The sequence below is a fragment of the Gambusia affinis genome, linkage group LG04 (genome assembly GCF_019740435.1).
Source record: "Gambusia affinis linkage group LG04, SWU_Gaff_1.0, whole genome shotgun sequence".
NCBI lineage: Eukaryota > Metazoa > Chordata > Actinopteri > Cyprinodontiformes > Poeciliidae > Gambusia > Gambusia affinis.
The window spans coordinates 28356195-28378550 of record NC_057871.1 but is presented as its reverse complement, the minus strand read 5'-3'; the positions used below and the strand labels follow the sequence as shown (position 1 = coordinate 28378550).

Sequence of the window (22356 nt, the reverse complement as noted above, 5' to 3'; positions counted from 1 at the left end):
GAAACGCAGCCTCTGGGATCACTGATCATTAGCAGAAAACAGCTGTTATGATGAAAACTAAACTTGTTTCCAAGGAACAAGAAGGAACTGGAGAACATCTGAGATACTGTGAAGAATCCTCCATCTGCCCTGCAGGATCAAAATCTTTTATTTTCTGAGGTTCTCTTTGGGAAGCTGACATAACATCCATGACAGCATTTTGTGTCTCTCTGTGAATATAAGTTTAAAAGGTCACAAAACATAAAAATGGTTAAAATAGAGATATTTAAAAAAAAATATTTTTCTCCCTCTCGGCAGGATATTCAAGTTCAGGATATTCTTGCTCAAAAGGACTGCAAGCCGAGTACTTCTCTGTCTGTGTCAGTTAGAGTCTGAGAGTGAGATCTAAGACGCCTCAAAGGAAGTAAAATGACGATGGGTGAGACGGATGATGTAACAATGAAGACACAGACTTGACTGCTTCAGGTTAACATCAGATGGAAGATGGGAGGGAAGCAGAAAGGCCCTAACAGGACCTGCTCTCTCCACACATTCGGATCTCTAAGCCAGCACAGAGACAAGACCCGGTGAGTCGTTATCTTTGAGACTCTGATGCATGAGGTTAGTCCAAGCATGCTAACTATAATGGTGAAGATGGGTTAGAGATCACAAACGTGCACCGACACTCACAACGCTGCTGCTGCTGCCTGTCACCGTTATCATGTGACAACAGAACCTGTAAGTAAATGTATATATCGGCTGATGTCAGTGGTGTAGCAAACTTTTCAAAAGTGTGTTGGGGTGTGAACGGAGAGTGGCTTTTGATGTGGCTGAATTATGAGCCATCTTGACTGAATCTACCTTTGGAAAAATACAGCAAAAATATTTTTCACATCACAAAGTTGCTTAAAAAATGATTGAAATGTAATCTACAATGTTGAAGGCATATTTGAATGCTTGAGTGAATATTGCAGGTGACTGCAAAATTCAAGTGTTTATAAACTTGTTTGTCTTAAAACCCAACTCTTTGTCATTTCTGCTGCTTTGTGCAATATTTGGAGCACCTGGTTGTGATTGTGTGTGTAAATATATATGTACAACAAATACAATCGAATTAAATTAAAAGCAATCTACGCTGCAGTACGCCCTGTGATCTGGAAAAGGCAACCGTGTAAATATTTACTCACAAGTAAGTAGTGCGCAAAGAAAGTCCTGGATGTGGATCGTAGAGAAAAAAAACTTTAGAAAAGGAGACGGGTTAAGGAAGGCGATTTTATTTGTGCTCTTTTTCATTTTTCAACAAGAAAATAAAGCCTCCGAGAGATCCTGCGGTAGAGCATGTTCTCCCTCTTCAGGATTTCTCTTGCCTTCTCTCTCCTGAGTCGTTCTGGAGAAGAATACAACACAAGCTTTCACTGAGGTTCCCCACTGTCAATAACGCGTCAGTTCACATCCACAGCCAAGGAATTGTTGTTTCAAACAAACAGTTTACAGTTCTGCGTCGTCGTTCAAAGGTTAGCAGCACTGATTGTGGTCGCTGTTGTCTGGTTGCTTGAACCACCTCCTCTTTCTCATTGGCGTCTCGGTCTAAGCTCGGAGACTCTCTGTCCGACACGTGACAAATCCAAGCTGTTCATAAATACAACGAAAAAAAAATCTTCAAACGAAAACAGCAGTTTAGTATATTGCTACACTTATACAACCGATACGCAAAGAATGCTCAAGTAAGGCTAAAGATTCAAGCGACTAAAAAAGTCCAACCCGGATCGCATTTAGTTTTTTTAATATATATTATTATTATTTTATTTTACAAGCAACGTTAAAGTTAAAAACATGAACAGAAAATCAAATGTTTTAAGGCTGTTTGTTGTTATTCGGATAAAACCAGAATTTGGGGCGTGTAATACAGAAGCAACTGCAGCTCAGCAGTTTTCTCATCAGTCAGACTCAGACTGAAAAACCATTTCATTGCTGCTCTTGTCTAAACACCAACAATAAAAAAAACACATTAGTATTTGTGCGGTCCCATAAACGGGAAGTTTTATCAACCAATGAATGCAACCAGTGGTGGGCACACTTCAGCTAATAGTGGAGCTAATTTTTGATTTAGCACTTTTGCTAACTTTAAAAATCTTTAGTGCTCTTAGTGCATTTAGGACATTACAAAACAATATCTAAGGCATTGTAGAACATGTAAATTACAATTCCAAAATTGATCTACCTTTTGAGGGCACATATGTGAATATCTTTAGCATTTAAACTTGCTATTAATAACTCTATATAGACGCTATATAGAATCCTTAACATTTCTTAAGATAAGAAAATCTGGATCTTAGGTTTTTGTCGCAGCTTTTTGGAGGTGTAGATATATTTACTGTAAATAATAATAAACTTAACATACATAAATGTTCTGTATCACTAAGTTAAATATTTTCCTTTGCAAATAGAACAGCCCCATTTGTTACAGTAATTTTGAAATGTCTTCGATGAAGAAAAGTTTTCCACGTCCTTCCAGAATATTCATGAATAACGATACTACTCCTGCTCTCCACCTGTGATGCAGCAAAATATGTTTATTCTGTACCCACAATGCATTGCTGTAGAACTACAACAGCCTGTAGTTTTACAGTAAACTGTTTAAAATCTACTGATGTCCTGCATGTTTTAAAGACCCACCATGTTCAATTATGCAAAATCAGCAACAGCGTTAGCAACACTCAACAACCAGAAAAGTGAGAAGAGTAAAATATCCGCTCCAAAGAATCACTTCCTGAAGCTCAAACCTTACAGGTAGGTGTGTAATTCAATGTGGTTTAAGTTAACGCTTGAGCTTTTGCTAAATACTTTGTTGGTTTAATAATTTACTGTTAGCACTTTAGCTTTTGCTTAATACTGTGTTGGTTTAACATTTTACCATTAGCACTTTAGCGCTAAATACTGTGTTGGTTTAACATTTTACCATTAGCACTTTAGCGCTAAATACTGTGTTGGTTTAACATTTTACCATTAGCACTTTAGCGCTAAATACTGTGTTGGTATAACATTTTATCGTTAGCACTTTAGCTTTTGTTATTACTGTGTTGGATTAACAATTTACCATTAGCACTTTAGTGCTAAATACTGTGTTGGTTTAATAATTTACCGTTAGCACTTTAGCTTTTTTTAAATTCTTTGTTGGTTTAACAATTTACAGTTACCACTTTAGCTTTTGCTAAATACTGTGTTGGTGTAGCAATTTACTGTTGGTAGAACTACTGTTTATTCTCATCTTTTTTAGCTGGTGGTGCCCACCACTGGTTTTCATCAGGAATAATTACTTGAGCATTCTGGCCACATTACAGCAGAGAATATTTTTACACTGTTTCTATAACAACAAAAATATGATTTTTCACCTGTTGTTCAAGGTTGGAGTCATTTTGTACCTCAAAACAAAAAACATTGCAAAGATGGCCCACTGTGATTGTGTTTTAATTTAAATTTTTACTATATCTTATAATCAGTCATGTGAATACAGGCTTGTTTAATATGAAATCTGTTAAATGAAATTTAATTTTTGACTCCATCCCTGGTTTAATGTCTTTTAAAACCTTTTATATTTAAGGGATATAGTTTGGGAATTTTGTTTCAAAGTGGATTCTGTGGAGTTTTACTCAGTAGTCAGTATCTTATCTGCAGTTAATGTGCTGAGAGAACTTAATGGTAAATGAGTTGGTGCATCCACACCTTACATTACCAGTTGTAATGGAATGTAAAAAACAGCACAATTGAACTCTAAAGTGACAAATCCCTGTCAGGGAGCCTGATGAGTCTGGGTTTCCTGATTGTATTGTAGATTAAAGGGCATCAGGGTTTGTTTTGGGTCCTTAAAGTGTAAAAATCTCTTAGTTCTCCAAGAAGCAAAGACATTTGGGTGACGTTGACGCTTTCAACCGTATAAGAACGCCTCTTCCAATTCCAATACCTGCAGTATTAAGAATATTTATTTTTACATATTTGTTGAAGCTGTCACTATGTCATGAGCTTCTCATAACAACCAATCAGAGCCAGGAGGCGGGTACTAGTGCTGTCAATCACAATATCATGTGGTGTTGCTCAATTTCCCCCTCCCCTCCTTGCTCTCTACTATACTGAGACTGTAGTGCATGCTAAAGCTAGTTAGCATAGCCCCCCATTATGGTAGATAAATGGTTTTCCTGTGACTGTAAGTTGTTTCTCCGCCATTAGCACATTTAGCAGCGTGCACACAAAGGTGACTAACAGCGCTAAGACCCTCCTCCTGCCTCTGATTGGCTGTTTTAGGTCAGGAGTGATGAGGTTCTTCAGACGACTGAAGATCATCACTCCCAATACAAACTGCTGCGTTGTTTTAGTTGTGTGTTGCTCTGTGAGGTTAACAATGACAAGTTAGAAAACAATAACCTTTTGAAGATTTTGAGCGCTTTCTGTTGCAAGGTAAGATTGTAGCTACTGACCTCAACTCCATAGAAGCCCACTTCCAAACACTCTGAACTATATCACTTAATCGTGCAGATAATTTACATACAGTAAACATCACCTCTTCTAACCACATTTAATCAAAGTTTAACGCTTTTACAACGAAAAAAAAAAAAAATATAAAAACAAATCCTTGCTCTAATAAAAACTCCTCCATGGATAACTTCATTTGAACAATGGCAATAATTTCTTAGTGGTATCCAGTTCTGAACCTCTGTTTGCGATCTGAAGGACGCTCGTAAACGGAGCCGGTTAGATTTTTGCTTACACTTTAATCCAGCTACAGAAGAGAAATAACATCTCAAAGAATACATTCTTCCGCTTGTTTCTATGAGCATGAGAGTGTGTGCTGATGATGTAGAAACTGTAAGGGTGATGGTGGACTGAGTCCTGGTTAGAAGAGCGTAAGAGTCAATTATCTACCACAGTACTTTGGTCATAAAAACGATTTTGAGGACAGTGGGGATTCAGCGAGCCAATGACGGTGGATCATTTTGTGCAAATCGTAGTTCACTTTAGCCATGTGTAACAGAAGAGGTCTGTATTTAGCAGTATTCGAGATAAGTTTTAAATACCTGTGATTTCTCAAGTTTGGCACTATGGCACCACAGTGGAACCAGAAGAGTCCAAAATAAAATAAAAATAATAATAAAAAAAAGATAAAAACTTGGGATTCAAATGAAAAGTTTATAAAACACAGTGGGAGCTACAGTGTGTCGGGATAGAAGTGGAGAGTTTCGGGTCTTTCAATCACGGTCGTTTTCTGATTTTGAACAGTGCAGTTTGGCTGAAGACATTCATTAGAGGATTAAAATTTTTGAGTTCGGGTTCAAAATCAAAAACGCACCAGTGCGGGTGAGCGGACGGGGAGCTAAGTTTGGGACTCTGAAGTTTCTGAAAAGTCTGAAGGATTTCAAAGCCATGTTGTAGAAACAAAACAGTCACTTTTGTTGCAAATATAGAACTTTTCTTTCTTCTGTACAGCGTTCTCTTTTCAGGATGACAAAGAGCACATGTAGTAGAAGTTCACCAACAGAAAAGGCTGGCTTGTGTTTTTCTTTTTTTTTTTTTGGCTCAGAGGACAGAGCATATTCCTCTCGGTAGAAAAGGAGGACACAGGCGTCTCTTTTGTTGTGTTTCTGTTTTTAAGCACTTCTCGGCTGAGAGTTTCAAAACAGTCCAAAAACACGGTTACACAACATCGCCTTGACGTATTCAAATAATAGAATATTGATGCTGAGGATCATAGGGATAATATGAAGACTAGTAAGAATAATGAATAATAACAACATATAATATATTATTTTACCGTATTTCTTTTTTCTTCTTAAATTCCTCTATATAAAAACAGTGGTGAGAAGAAGTTAATACACAGTAGGGCTCTACTACCCCATCGGCTGATTTGGCACATTATACCCACTCTCTCATAAGAGCTACCTACTCAGTCTCAGCACACATTTAAATATTACTGCTGATTGGCCACCCATCCAGAACCATGTCATCTGATGTTTTAAATCTCCCAAACTCTGGTTGGAGTACAGCTTGCGTCTGTGAAGTAATTTGTGGGATTCAATTTTCAGGTGTGGAACGATGACACAACTTACAGCTGCAGAACAGGAATTATGTGGGCAAAATACTAACCTGTGAGGAGGCTAGTCCCACATTTCTGTCTAAAAAAAATCAATTTTCTTTATTGGTGTGATTTTTGCCTCGTAAAAAGCTTGAACATTATTTTCAATCTGTTCTAGCGGTACTGTCAATGATTCTGTTGAAACAGATTTTATCTTATTTTGGTCAGATTTTAGTAATTTTTTTAAATTAATTTCTCTTCAAGTTATTCCAGTGACCATTTGGGGTTTTCTGTCTTTAGCAGTGAGTTACCAACAATTTAGCCCAATTGTAAAAAAATAGACTTTTCAGCAATATTTTAGTTTATGACTGTCCATTGATTTCAATGTTTTGATACGTAATGCTAGTTTCTAAACTGCTATGGATTTTATTACTTCAAGCAGCTACCAGTTATTATTTGCCATCAGTCTGCCAAGGTCAAGGTGAAAGACCCAAACTGTCTTAGACGAGACGAAAGCAGCTTCCATGTTCAGGAACAACTGCAAAAGCCCCAGAAAACAAGCCTGACTCAGAACCAGTCAGTGTTTTGAGGTCCATTCAGTTTAGAATGACTTATATCTGTTTTCAGCGCAGAAGAACAGTGGTTTTCTAAAATAGGCTCAGTGATACTTTCTAGAATACAAACTAATTTAGGCGATATACCCTAAAAAAAAGAATCCTGTTTGTATGTAAGGCATCATATTTTAAAATAATTCTTTCTACATTTTTCTTTTTATAAATGACTCGTTTCTCACTCAGGCCTCTGTTTACTGTTCTCAGCATGCTGCTCCTAAACCGTCCAAAGGATGATTTTTATGATGTTTGTATGTTTTACCTCTTCCTATAAAAATATGAAGTTATTTCTGACAAAAAAAAAAACTGATACCTTAAACTTTTCACATATCACATGGGAAATAAAATGAAGAATGTGCTTTAAAGCTGCATTTTTTTCTGTAAGAGTGAAAAGATCCTGAAATTTTTCATTTTTCTTTTAGCAAACGCCTTGGCTTTTCGCTTTGTTATGCTGCCGTTTTAGTTGTATCGATTTTGTGTTTCTCATGTTGTTATATTCGCTCTCGGTTTTACAACATCTCAAGAAATGAGTTTCTCAGCAGCCTTTCAAAGACAAATTGCTTGTGCAGATGACAAAAAGATGAAGCTATGATGTCACGCTGACAGTAGGGAGGTTTTGAAAAGTTTAGTAGGGCATTTCAAACATAATAATACTATATAATCTGTCAACCATGGCAAAGGCAGCGCTGTGCCACTGCTTTTCTTTTGCTGTTCAGTAGTAATAACTGCTAGATCACACAAGGCAGGTGGTGTAATAAATGAGGAAGACGTCCTCAAAATGTTTTACTTTTCCTCAGATTGACACTAAAATAGTTGAAAAACAGAGTGACCGGCTGCCTGTTAAATTTGACAAAGTGTCTGCTTACTTGTTGTATAATCATCCCATCCTGAACAAGAAAAGACCAAATGAATAATTAGAAGCCCAGGGTTATTTTTTATGAGCAAATGAAAACCTGTGAATAAGACTGTATATTCATTATGAATGGTTGCTTTTCTGGTTGTCTGGCTCCGCGTTAGGAGAGGAATAATTATGGCTCCGTTAAGTTTGAGTCTGTTGGGAGGATCCAAAGCATCACTGGGTTGTTCAAAATGGGTTTTCCTTCCACATTTAGGGTTTTTCTATTCTTAATGTTGATTCTACATGTCTTCTTTCAAAACTTACAAATAGCTACATAAGTCTGAGCTATAATTTCCATTACATTACAAAAAGTGTCTCAGTCTTAATAATTATTTCATATTTTTGTTCACGATAATAGGTATATTAGCTTGGTCCTCATCCGTTTCAGGAGGAAAAGGCTTAGTTTGTGTAAAATGTGTGTATGTGTGTTTTGTGTCTCGGCGTGTGTGTGCGTGTGTAAACATGTATGTGCAAAGTGATTTTTCTGTAAATCCCATAAGCTGTGTGTGCTTATTTACAAGTCTTTGATGAAAATATCCACATATTTGTATCAGTGTGTTATAGATGCAGGGTGTTCTATGAGTTCAAGGTGTTTGGCAACTTCACATATGGGATCAAGCTTTCTGCTGGGCAGATACACCCTTCCAGTAGTCAAGTATGTCATGAAGATCTTCATCCTTGGCAAACTGAACCTTCCGTCTCAGTGCATGCCCAGCTGCCACATATCCTTCGTCCTCTAAGGATGCCTGCCGATGCCTTTTACGGTGCATTTTGAACCTCTCCCAAAGCCCTAGGGTCGGGGTGCATAGCAGCCCTTCCTCCTCCTCGTCTTCCTCAGGACTGGAGCAGTAGCTGAGGTTGTGGTATTGGGGTGAGAGCGGGTAATTTTGTGACAGCTGGGAGTAGGCTAACTCCCGCTGCTTTGCTTGCCTGCTGAGAGTGATGGGATCCAACACAGAAGGCTTGCGGCCTCCTGGGTGGCGGTGAAGCTCCTGAAAGACTTGCGGATGATGCTGAAGTTCCTGGAGATGCTGCTGCGATCCTGGGTAGGAGTGGCGGTGTTCGTTGTACTGACGGATCCTCTGGGCCTCGGCCCGTAGGATAGCCGCAGCTGGGTTGACGGTGCGGATGGCGTCTCCTCCCCTCTCCCCGGGTGAAGCTCTTTCGATGTAGCGGGACTCTGACAAGTGGTACCCTCCCTCGGAGCGGAAGGAGCGAGGGCTCCGGGCGGAGCCAGGAGAGGAGGAGGTGCTTGGCCGTTTGGTTGTCGGAGGCGCTTCCATGCTGTGATGTCGTTGCAAAGATGGATGGTAACTCCTCGACCGTTCGTCTCTTCCTCCTCTTCCACCCTTGTAGACGGGTGAGAGGAACTCGCCTCCTCTCTCTCCTTGCTCGGACAGAAGTACCAGTTGTGGCTCCTCTGTCGAAACAGCTCCTCCTCCCGCTGTGGGGGACTTTATTCCCTGCTGAAAGGATGTGGACTCGGATTTGAGAGCATCTATGCAGTTGTTAATGATTTGGTTAACTTTGTCAACTTCTTTAGCAATGGTGGATATCTCAGCTACTGAGCCCTGGGAATTGGCTTGTGGTGACATCTCCCTTTCTCTCTCTCGCTCCCGTTCCTTTTCGATGCCAGAGCCTCTGACCTCCATGTAGTTGAGCTTGGCAGACTTGTGTCCTGGAGTCTCTATCACCTCCTGAAGCTTGTACGGATCAATCTCGCCTCCCTGGGGAAGGTAGGGCATTCTGGACAGGCTTTCCCCCACAGCAAGCTTTTGTGAGACAGATCCTCCACTCCCTCCCTCTATGTCCGCTTCCCCACCGTACTTCAGCTCTATCAACGTCCTCTGGATTCTGCTCATCTTCCTCTCCTTCTCCTCCATGATCCTCTTTTTCCTCAGGCAGTGCACGACGAGGCCGAGGAAGAGCAGCATGCCAAACAGACAGCCCAGTATAGTCATGATGTAATGCGTGGCGGACGACTGATTGCGAATCGTCTCTGCACCGGCTTTCCGACCGGTAGAGAAGGTCAAACATGTGTGGTTGAACCTCAGGGAGTATCTTGTAGAAGCCACACAGTAAGTGTAGTCCGTGTTAGGTGTCAAGTTCTTCAGCTCAATATCCTCGCTGTTTTTATTCAGAGTTTTGATTTCAGTAAAGAAGCTGTTGTTGTACAGAATCAGTATGTACAATTTCTTAAACAGATAGGGAATCTGAACTGTTATCACTGCACTCGAATGTTCCACTTTTTTTATTGTCATGATAGGCTTGGAGTCTATTAAGTTAGGGCTGTTGCTTATCACTTCTTCAGGAGCCGTCCCCGAGGCACAATCATCCAGTCCGCAGGGGGAGGCGATGTCTGGCAGCTGGGTGGTGGAGTCAAAGATGTAGAAGGGTGTCACGCTGCTGCCATCGTCTGTGCACACCAGATTAAGCACGTGCAGGGCATTGCGCTGGGCTGGCATGCGAGGGTTCTGGCTCAGCAGGTTGTAGCCGGAGAATCCTTGAGGGGAGTCACACACCATCCGCTCGCTGGTTCTGTTGGGAAACACGGCAAGCCAGCGCAGGAAACCCAGAAGCTCACATGAGCAGTTGAAGGGGTTGGTGTAGAGTTCACAGGTCGTCAGCTTGGAGAGTCCAGAGAACAAACTACCATCCAGAACCTGGATCCTGGAGTTGGACACAGACAAAGATAGAGACTTACAGACGCACTCATGCACTCGATCTTGGTTCTCCACATCTCTCCCCAAAGTCTTCTCTCATCTTGTTCTGATGACCATTTACTATTTAATGATTCAAATTCGGTCTATGGTCTCATCTTTTGAACTTTATCGTTATGCAGCTATTAGAAAGTTGGTGCTCATTTGAGGAGGCGGCAAAACCCAGAACCCTTCCTGTTCAGGTAAGAATAGAGATTGTTAAGCATTGTGCTTATCCATCATCCTGTGTTGTAAAATAGAACATGATATTTACATTTTCTCTGTGTAGCTATCAGGTGGAAGACATAGTTTCAATCCAAACTCATGAAACTATATGAATTCTTAAAATAAAAATAATAGTAGCCATAAAGCTTCTCTTCCCACTGCCTCTCCACTCTGCAATGTACTTCGTTGTGCAGCCACACCATCCTTTCTTTCACCAGTTTGTTAAGCACATACAAAGCTGCACACAGTACCTGTTCATGGAGAGATCTATATTCTCCAAATTGGGACACTCCCAGAAGGTATTGGTTGTAACAGTCTCGATGAGATTAGCTTGCAAGTAGAGATACTGCAGCTTGCCCAGGCCCCGCAGCATCCCCTCTGTCAGGTTTCTCAATTTGTTAAAGCCCATCTGGAGAACCTGGGGAGACAAAGACAAGTGGGATTATCCTAATCTCTGAAGAGCCCGACAGTGCCAGGCGTTGCTCACTACAAGCTGCAAACATACAGAACTAACAGCTGACGGTTCAGAACAGCTACTTTTTCACATGGTGATCTAAGCCTCTGTGCTGCGAATGAATTTTTTTTTACCCAGATCTGTCTTGTTCGCATTTTAGCTCCTGGCACCGCTCCAGCAGCTCGGGTGTATTGCATGGAGACTCATTATTGAAAAGCATAAATGAGTGGATGTTTTCAACATCGTATCGGTTTCCATTCGCATATGTGAGGCGGGAGGGGAGCTTTTAATCCTTCATTTGAATAAAAGTAAAGCATCACACAGAAAACGTCATTGATTACTGTGAGAACTCAATCACAAAGCCATAAATGTCAAAATATAAATACATTTTTCACAGAGTCAAAATATTCAGCAAGTCCTTTTATTTCTATATCATTTATGTTCTAGAAGTAGAGTTGATTAAACACTTTCAGCGTTTTTCTAGGCTTGTGATTGAACTTATCTAAAAAAGAAAAGTTAGAATTTTTACCTTATTATTTAGGAACAGCCATTAAAGCTGCAGTATGTAACTTTTATAAAAAAATGTATTTACATATGTGTTAAAACTGCCACTATATCGCCAAAGTATCGGATGAGAGATAATCTGTGAAAAATTTGAGCTCCCTGACTCCTCCCTCTGTCGTCTAAAGAAAAGTACAGCTCTTGGTGAGCAACAACCAATCAGAGCCGGGAGGAGGGTCTTAGCAGTGTGAATCATCCTCATGTTCATGCTGCTCAATGTGCTAATGGCAGCGAAACAATTAACGGTTTCAGAAAAACTGTTTATCCGTCGTCATTGGTAGCCATGCTAACTAGCCTTAGCATTCATGGCAAATTTTGTTGTGGGAAGGTTTCTCCAATATAGCAGAGAGAAAAGGAGGAAGGTGTGAGCAGCGCATACACAAACTGATTGGCAGAGCCCAATGCTGACCCTCCCCCTGGCTCTGATTGGTTGTTTCAGACTGAGAGGTTTATTTCTGTAAATTGACCTTTGACAGATTGTCTGTCTTGTTCTCTTCAGGACAAGAAACCCAAATAAAGACTTTGCTAGGACAAATGTTTAAAAGTTAGCTAAAGAGATATTTTTATTTTGTAAAATAATTATATTGTGCATTTGTTTTTGCGTTATTGCATCTGATATTTGTTTAGTATAGTTAGTGTGAGGTTTAACAAGTGTTGGTGTGTATCAGTGAACATCTCATGTTCTCAGATACACTTGATCCAATCTCACCGAGTTTGAGCTATATCACAGAAAAAAGGCAGTTTTGGGTCTCTAGATGTTAGAGCATGAATTCCCTAGATAAAAGATGAATACTTTTGTTGTGCGTGGGCATACAGACGTGTCCATTTATTTACTATCACGGCTCACCTGCAGGTTAAACTGCGCCGAGAACGCCCCATCTTCCACATAGCTGATATCGTTCTTGGTGAGGTTCAGGTAGGTGAGGTTTCCGAAGCGACTGAGCGAGGAATAATGCACCGACCGTATCTTGTTCTCATTCAGCCTCAGATCCACAATCGTGCTGCGGATGTAGTAGATATTTAACCAACACAAAAACTTTAAACTGCAATTAGAAAGAAGATTTTAAGCGATTTTTGTTTTTTTTCTTCACCTGTTTATGTGGGAGGGGATGGCCTCGTAAGGCGGCTGGTTCATACTGCAGATGGCCAGCCACACAAAGCCTTTCTCCCCTTCGATAAGCCAGCAGTCTGCCGTTACAGCCGGCAGTCGGAGCAGCGACAGCAGAGCGAACCAGCAGGCGAAGGAGCCGGTTGTGGATAAGATTCCTGCCTTGCCATGTCTCAGCTGTCCTGTTCTCTGGGCCATTTGGGACGTCATTACAATGTCCGACGGAGGAATCCGACCAGAGATCCCTGCCATTTAACATTTATTCATGTAGCCTCCAGTCATTAGAAAGCTTTGGCCAAATTTTGTTTTCCTCTCGGATTATTAAATGACCGATTAGAGTAAAAGTGAGTGAATCACTGGGATATGGCACTTCACTGGCAGTAAGTAAACAGCATCTATCGCCTACATAAAGTCCACATGTATTATTTTCGGTGGAAACTGGCGAGTTGAGTTTGTCCTGCTGCTAGACGGGTGTTCACGTCTCCTGAGTCCATCTCTTATTCGACCGGTTCCTCTTCTCATTCTTCCTCGGCGCTCGACGGTCTTCCCTCGGCACGAGAACTCGCCTCTGGTGAGAAAAACAAACGGAGACGAGGGTGTTAGTCGAGGGCCTTTCATTAAGCAGACACGTTTGTCCGTGAGACGCGGCGATCTCAACCCTGTTACCGACATGATGAGACGGGGAGGGAGCTTATTCCCTCCACGTATAAATTGATATATGCAGCCGTACACGGACAGCGTTGAGTTCTTACACTCAGAAGACATCGCAAGTACAAATCACACCTGCGTGTTTTTTAACAGATTCTATGCTACTGTTCCTCCATTAGCCTCGGGGCTTTGGTGGACTGCCGCTAACAATAATCCAGCTATACGCTTTCCAATTAATTAATGTGGACCAAATAAAACACTCTCTGCGAGAGAAAAAAAGAAAAGGAAAGCTGATGTATGATGTATTGAGAGGCTGAAGGGTGTGGAGAGGGAACCAGATGAATGCAGCAAGCATGAGAGAGGGAAGCTAGCAGGAAAGACAAGAAGCAGCATTCCTGTTTGACAAAAGCTAATTCTAGAAAGAAACCAGGAAAACGTATTCTTTGAGTGTTTGAGAAATCTGTTTGGGAAAAAAAAAAGGCAGAGACCAAACAGGAAGTGACATCAAATAAATTAAGGAAATCCTTGATTGTTTCAACAACACAAAAGCCCAATCTTTACACCAATATGCTGATGGCTTATTTTAAGTTTTGAAGTTTAAGTTTTGAACTTCCTCTTGCATTTGTAACATTTTCAGTTTCACTTTCCTCGCGCCGTCACCGGGCTTAGTGCAGGAACCGTTGCCAGCGTCACGCACACAGCGGGCACAAGAAACGGCCTTCCTTCAGACCGAGGGTTGAAGCTTAGGTAAACAAAGCGCTGAGAACACAAATCACCGGGGGTGCAGGAACGCTGCAGAGCTGGAAGGGACACGAGGGATGCAGAGACGACTGATTCCTGCCTGCAGGAGCAGAGGAGGGAGCTGGAGTGCAGGCCAGCTGGGGGAAATGTGCACCTGCCCTCCTTTAGTAACATATACACATAACAGCTAACATGATACACACAAGAAAGAAATGTTAGGAGGCTGTCAGCCTTTTTTCCATTTCACATCATTCATTTGGTTCCCCGCCACGCTCCCGCTAACAGCCATCCGGAGAACGGCCCCGTGGCACTTGCCAGCATTTGAAATCGTGACCAGCTTGCTTCACACTCGTCATTGTTCTTTCAAAAATGTATGAAGTGCAAGCCGTCGTAGGATGAGAAACTTAATGTGACCTTACCTTTGCTTTTCAGAAAGAAGGACTGCTGCGATTAAAGTGACGTACCTCATGCTAATGCAGAGAAACCTTTGAAATTCACACCCTGGATTCAAATACATTCTGCACTATTGAGGACAGGAGAGAATCAGGGGCCACAACAGGGTTATAAGAGCTTTGGGCTTTTTATTATAGTTTGGTTTTATCTTTCATTGTGACTTTTTGTTTAATTCAGTTAGTTCTTATTGTGTTTGCTAGTTTTTATTATTAGTTAAATATTGCTTAGTTTCAGTTTAGTTTTTATTAGTTATAGTGGTAGTTTTAGTTTTCTAATACATTAAATTTTGGTGCAGAACTCAGAAAGGTCACAGTATTGTATTGTGATTATGTATACATAGAACTACATACAACTTGCTTAGCCTGGGATTTTGATGTCTGGGCTAAAAATTATTTGTGAAAAAAACACAACACCATTTTGTGATAATTGATTTGTAAAAGCAACAAAGGCCACAGAGTGAGCCAAACAAAACAAGAAGGAACAAAAAAAAATAAAAACATGTTTTCATGTTTCACGTACTGTGATAAATCCTAACAACACACACACACACACACACACACACACACACGCACACACACACACACGCACACACACACACACATTGCCCTTTCTCTTTCTTGTGCATGACTGATGAGGAGCATTTGTAGATGCGTTTCCTCCAGGGCAGGTTGTGAGTGAGGCAGAAATATGAGCACATTAATAACAGACACACTCGTATATGTACACACAGACAGCCATGCAAACACAGGCAAAAGAGAAACATCCTGCAGCTCTTCATTTCAGAGTGTAGTGGCACGTCACACACTTAAACAGGTTCTCTCATTACTATTCAGAGCAAACGTGCGAAGCAGCAGCAGACTGGCTAAAAGTCATCAAGAAAAAAACGATGACATTTTTGAGGAGAGAAGGCAGATGGACTTACAGAACAGCATGACTCTACACATACTGTCATTAACTAATTTACACTTTGAAGAAACCAAAAACAACCAATCAGAGCCAGGAGGCTGTCAGTCAACCTCGTGAACGCGCTGCCCATTCTTCAGACTGGAGAATGGATGAACATAGAGATGAAGGTGAACTATTAGGAACAGAAAGAGCTTCTTAAAGAGACAGAATCCTAATTTCAAATCATCAAACTGGGAAGTCAAATTTCTTTTACGTTTGACATACACATTTGATCAACATATGGATTTTATCAACACAATGTGACATGGGATCTATATCACACAGGTCCTTTAAGGGTGCATTCACACCAGCCCTGTTTAGTCCGCTTAAGCTGAACTCTAGTTCATTTGTCTAGATCAGGGTGTCAAACTCCTGTCCTCAAGGGCCGCTGACCTGAAACTTTTAGATGTGCCTCTGCTGCACCACCTGACTAGAATAATTAGGTCATTAAGGCTCTGGAGAACTGATCTACACAAGGAGGAGGTCATTAAGCCATTTCATTCCAGTGTTTTGTACCTGTGGCACATCTAAAAACTGCAGGACAGCGGCTCTCGAGGACTGGAGTTTGAGACCTGTGGTCTAGAAGCTCCGGTTCATTTGGGGAGGTATGAACGCACATTAAAACTCTGATGTGGACCAAAAAGTGAACTCTGGTCCACCTAAAAACCTCAGTCTTGGTTCTGTTGTATTGAATGGTTGGAATGCAAATGTGAACGGCATGTGGACCAGAGACCACTATAAAAGCATGAAGTGGACTTCATCCAGGGGATTCTGGATCAATAGAGCTAATGGAAATGGATTGTGATATTTTTCCAAAGACAAAAGAAAAATCCTTTAACCACTTAAATTTGACACTACTCCATTTTTGTTTACATTTTGTGAAGAAGGATGTTGAGCTAAGTGTCGTTCTCTGAGGTTTTCGTGTTGTTTCCTTCAGTAGTTCTTGGTGCAGCGCCACTGTAGGCGAGGGTGGGGAACAGGTTTTTCAATTAATTTGGATAGTTTGACACAGCTCGGTGTAAAACACATCGGCTGAAAATGTAGTAAATGTTCAGTTTCTGGTCCCCGAACTGAGTCTACCAGAGTATCTGGTGTGGAAACACAATTAACATCCCAACTTTTTGTGAATAGTGGATATCAGGCACATCATTCTGACCATCTGTTATACATTTTTATTAAATATTGTTATGAAACTGTGGTATTTTTAAAGTACCTTATACTATTGTGATATACACCAGTTCTTGACAATATAAAGTAATGTACCTTTTTTTTTTAAATGTGAATGACTAGAGAATATTAAAATACAACATTAGTGAACAGGCATAACAATCCAAGTTCTCTCTGTAGGATTCAGATTGTTCACCTAAAACTTCACTACAATCACTTTCTTCTTCTCAGGTATGAAAAAAATGCCTCGATGTTTATATGCCAGAAATCAAAAATCACCCGGCACTTTTAAGTGATCGGTGATGGAGACGCCATAAACACCTCCAAACACTAAAGGAAACGACAGGAACAGAGAGACGGTGTGCTGTGACAGGAGAAACCTTCTCACTGTTCATCTTTTCAGACTGATTCATCCGTGGCTTCAAGTGTTGTTTCGCTGTCTCAAACTGTAAGCAAAGAGTCAACAAAGCCATGCAGCTGACAATACAAGCTTAACCTTTCAGCCAGGTCATATTTTATTTAAGAAGTGGTCCGACGGGGAAGGAATGGGTTGTTCTCAATTCTCAGGCTTTTTGAGTGTCTCTAGTTTAAATGTAAAACGAGCCATTAGTATGATTTGAAGGAAAATAAAACAGTTTCTCCTTCAGTAGATTTTTTTTTTGTAGAGAAGTAAAAAAAATTTACAGAACCCAAGTCAAAACTTAGGAGTTAATTTCCATCACACATCTCACTTTTCTAAGCTGCTGGAAGCACCTTGTTTGAAGTCCAAGCTGTTACTCCGTCACCATAAAATGCATCTGCATGATGTTCTTAGTGGCAAGGTCTGACACATCTCAAACAAAGTTCTGCCTTGTTTCCCCCATGAAACAGCAACTCAACCTGAGCCAGGTTCACAGAGAACCAGCGATGACATCAGTTTGATCGGTTTGGCAACCAACACACACGGTCTGTTTGATCAGAAACAATAGCATAAATACGGTCCTGTGAAATCCATTCCACTCTCCAAATTCGTTTAACTTTTCCAAATATTCCACTTTTTCTATTTTTATTTTTCTATTTTTACTTTTCCCACTCAGGTCTTCTGGTTCTGGTTCTGGTTCTGGTTCTGGTCCCTGCACCACAAATCTGGAACAAACTTCTAGAAAATTGCAAAACAGCTGAAACACAGAGTTCCTTTAAATCAAGGCAGTTCAATTTGATGTTTGTTCTTTTTATAATAGAATCCACAAATCCTTGTCCACTTTGTTGCACCTAAATTTCCCCATTGTGGGATAATAATTTATTTATTTTTTCTATTAAGTCAGATGTGTTGATAAACTGTGGTGAGAACAGTAGGTTCAAATCAACTCAAATGTATGTGTTTAGAATGGTCCAGTCAAAGTCTAGATATAGATACAATTGAGACTGTGTCAAAACTTGACACATCAATCAATTTTAGCTGATCTAAATAACCTTGTTAGTACAGACTTACCCCCAAACGTTGGTGTCATAATTGCACTAAAAGACGATTCTACAAACCAAAAATAACATATTCTCTTTCTGCTTCATAATTTGGCACTAACTGCCTGTCTCATGAAATCAGAATCAGAGCACATTGAAGTTTGTGACAAAATGTGAAAACTTTTGCATTGGAAGTGTGGAGCAGACGATCCCTGGACCTCCATGGGAATGTCGTCTCAATGCCACCCGTCTCTCTCCATCCATCAAACCTGATTGACTCCTGCAGAAATAAGCCTTCAACATCACACTGCATCACAAATCCTGAAGGGAAACAACAGCGTACATCTTTCCTTTCCCTCCAACGCCGGCGGCTGTTTAACACCTGGGGGGGAGATGGAGTTGACGGTAGTAATAAAAAGAGGCGGTGCAGTGTGAGGTTTAAGATGACATCCTTGTTTGCACTATAAGAGATATGAACACAGAGAGCATGGCTGACAGTTCTACAGTAAAAATAGAGCGTGATCTCCTCCCTGCTCCGTTTTGTAAACGGCCACAACAGGGCAGAAAATGCCTTTCTTCAAGCTCCTCTGCATTTCCTCATCCTGGAATATAATCTGTCTCTGTGGGTTTTTTCCCCCCCTGTCTTGATGTAGAAGTTAGGCCAGAACAAAAGGCAGATCTGACAGGATCTCCTCAGTCCACCCTGCAGTGCTACACGTCAGACTACAGTGAACATGTAAGATAACCCACTGACCCACCGCGCACTTGCTATGACAGCGCACTTAACCAATGGATGGCCAAATGACAATAAAAAATTCATAAAATATTTCAGAAAATCATGTCTACCTGCAACAATGTGAATATATTCTTGTGCCTGTGAATATAAAGCTTTTTAAATAATATATTTAAAAAAAAAACAACCTGTAAGCTGTGATTTCAGAATGTTTTGCAATACAAACTCAAATCCAGCAATTCACACAAAAGCCCATATTTTATCATAAGAATCCCAAAATATTCTGTGATGATGTGATGTGTCTGTGTGTAAAATAACAGACATGTGCTCATGTACCTGGATTCTATGGAGTTTTAACAAGAAATATGTATCTGTCATTTCAAGCAATGTTGGCAGCGTATACTTAAATGATAAATATTCATATCAAATCTATATTCCATGGAAAACTTTCCACAGTATCCTCAGACGTTTGTGTCTACAAGAGAAACAATTTGAAGCCCCATGAATGTAACAACTTTACCAAAACAAATGTTGAACCTTGAAGCTGTTTCACAAAAAGTAACCTCGCATTTCAGGCTACACGTCTACAGCTTCCTGCTCGATCTGAAACACAGTTTTATTTGTTTCATTTTAGTTGTTTAGTTGTAGCTGCATGAGTCTGAAAACCATATTGTTACAAGAATCAAACATAAGGTTGTTTAATTATTCATTATTTTTGTTATTTTTTTCTAAACCTTATTTAATTATATATCAGAAACATCTGCAGATATGTTGTTCATATCATCTTTAGGAATTTAATAACAGGCTATGAAAAGTATCTGACTTCAGAGTTATGGCTTGAAAAAGTTAAAATAATAATTACACCATCGACAACAACATTCCTCCAAAACCTGCTACACATTCAAACATGCATACAAATATTCACACACACACACACACACACGGGTATGATAACTGTGTGCTGGGTTTGTGTGTGTAGGTGTGTGTGTGTGTGTGTGTGTGTGTGTGTAAGCATTAGGCCAAACAGGGTTTCAGCACACATAATGGGATTTCACACTTTGAAATACACACAGGGACACACACTAATGTTGAAGATAAACATGTCTGAAAGCTATGTGTGATCCAAATGTACACACATAAACACGCATGCATGCGCACACACACACACACACACACACACACACACACACACCCACGCACACACACATATGTTTTTCTATCTTCACAGGGACTTTACTTAGCCTTCCATTCATTTTCCATTCATTTCTACTGCCTAACCCTGACACTTACCTTAACCGCAACCATCCCCGACCCCTGAACTTGACCCTGAACTTGACCCTGAACCTGCCCTAAACTCATGTTACAACTGACCAAAAACAGCACTTCCTCTTATGGGACCTGGGCTTCAGGCTTCACAATGTAGCATTTGTTGGAAAAATGGGCCTTGTAAGATGAAAAATGCTAAAACACACACACAGACACCCCTCCCCACACACACACGTACTGTCCCTGTTGTAAAAGGGTATGTCAGGCTCCCACATTGTAAACATGCAAAGCTACTGGAGCTCCACTGAGAAACACCATCCGTTTAAAAAAATTTAATAAAAAAGGTGTAGCTCCACCCGCCTGACCGAGAGGAGACACAGAAATACACACACACACGCACACACACACAAACTGTTGAGGTAGAAAAACTGCCATCCACAAAAGGAGCAGGTGAAGCTTCCTCTTTATGGACAGTTTCTGTCCTGACAGGATGTTTGAACACACACTTCAGCCTCAAACACTCATTTTGTTTTAAGGCTGCTGCTTCCAAACCAGAGAGTTTAAATCTACTTCCAGGCATTTTTTGACCCATGGTCTTTAGCATGATTTAAATTTTCTACACCAGATGCATTTAACTGCATCCTGACAATGCAAAAATGCTGCAGAGCTGCCCAGATTCAGAAAGGCAAATGTCCCCACAATGGCTGCCTGTGTTCAAGATTGGCTACGTTTCTATTGACCATAAAATCGCACAAATTGACATTTTAAAAATTACTTTTGCTTAATGGAAACGCGGCAGGTTCGAAATTGGTTTATTTCGTGAAACAGGCAATTGAATCACTTTTTTTGCGTCAGCTGAGTCACATGATCAACAACTGGATGTTGCCACTGGCAGAAACTACGAAGACAACGACGGCAGGAAGTAGTTGGAGGATGATGACAATCACATGTGTGGCATGTCGAACAACGTAAACAGTTCTTGCTCAGAAGCCCATTCAAAGCTAAAACATTTAGTCCTCAGGAATACAACCTCTCCTTTGTCGGCTTACTGCTGGAATGAGTCACATTTTTCAGTAGACGGATTTCTGTTACATAACAAGCTATGAGTTTGAACCGGCGCTTTATCTTCATGACTTTGATGAACTTGGTTCAATTTCTTTATGTCGTTGTTCTGTTTAGAAAGTACAGCAACAGAAGTAGCAGAGAATCTGCCTTTTAGAGTAAAAATGTGCTGCGGATGGTTCTGAAGCCGACTTTTTGAGGGCGGGTGATTTCTCCCAAAAACAGGATGACAATTGTTTTGAGTTTTTCATTGAAGTTTGGTATATCTCTTTGTGACTTTTTGTTTGTCTATTTTAGTTGGTGTAATTAGATTTTAGGAGAGTGTGTGATAGTTTTTATTAGTTAGTATTAGTTAAATAATGCTTAGTTTTAATTATGGTAGTAGTTTTAGTTTTTTCATAATTAATTTTTAGGTGCAGAATTCGAAAAGGTCAACGTGTCACATTGTGACTGTGTCAACATCGATTGTTTACATCGATGCAGAAGGTCCCAGTTTCAAAAAATGTTGAACAAAAACTAAATCTGTTTTCTGTCACCATTTTGCGGACTCGCGTAAGAGCCGCTCCTTTTGGGGCGCAGGAGCCATCAGGAGCCATCAGGAGCCATCAGGAGCCATCGGGAGCCATCGGGAGCCATCGGGAGCCAATTCTGTCAGCTGTCAAAGTGATTTGCTGACAGTTGACGTAAGCTGCTTGTGTGGTGAAAATTATTTCAAGGATATTATATCTATAATTTAAGAATGTTTTAATTATGATTACAAACACACAATGCAGTTCCAGATAGTTATAGTTTCCCCCCATTAATTACCATCTTTATTTATTTCAGTGAACAAAAATGTGTTTTCAATTTCAGGTTCTGTCGTTAGTTTTAGTCCAGAAAATCAAGAAGATCTTTAGGACTAGCGATTTGCCCGTGGGCTCAGTGTGGCGTCTCCACATGAAGTCTGCAGAGGAGCATGATATGTGTAAAGATTTATTTTTCATAGACTAGGGGAGTGCTTCTAGTGACCAGTAATGTTAAACTGCTTGCAATTAAAATGGAATAACGCACAATATTTCTTCCCAGGCGAGCGTGAAATTTGTAAATCAAGCTTCAAGGCTGTGTGGAGCCAACCGACTCCCACGCCGGCCTCTGCACAGATCGCTCCTGGCAACGCCACCAGAATAACCAACAGCTGATGAGAAGGGCAAACCTTCCAGAGGAGAGGAAGACTGAAGCAATCCTGAAGACGCATCCCTGACTGAACAGAATCAATGAGGATGAATACAAGGGAAATGTTTTAAATGTGTGGGTGAGGTTTTT

General features: G+C 40.6%; 1 protein-coding gene across 3 annotated transcripts in view; it reads right to left on the bottom strand.

Annotated features, from left to right (window-relative positions):
* Nucleotides 1–21: 21 nt before the first annotated feature.
* The window catches only part of LOC122830384 (protein ELFN1-like), a 113544-nt gene continuing 91209 nt past the window's right edge, over nt 22–22356 (bottom strand). For 2 of the 3 annotated variants that reach the window (XM_044115693.1, XM_044115691.1), the window contains 4 exons: nt 12583–13167; nt 12339–12492; nt 10728–10894; nt 22–10222 (listed from right to left, as the gene is read on the bottom strand). In XM_044115693.1, the coding sequence (XP_043971628.1) occupies nt 8167–10222; nt 10728–10894; nt 12339–12492; nt 12583–12851 (2646 nt within the window). In that variant the 5' untranslated portion in view covers nt 12852–13167 and the 3' untranslated portion in view covers nt 22–8166. Of the gene's footprint in view, nt 10223–10727; nt 10895–12338; nt 12493–12582; nt 13168–13382; nt 13466–22356 lie in introns of those variants that run through there. The other variant, XM_044115694.1, reaches the window with a different exon arrangement.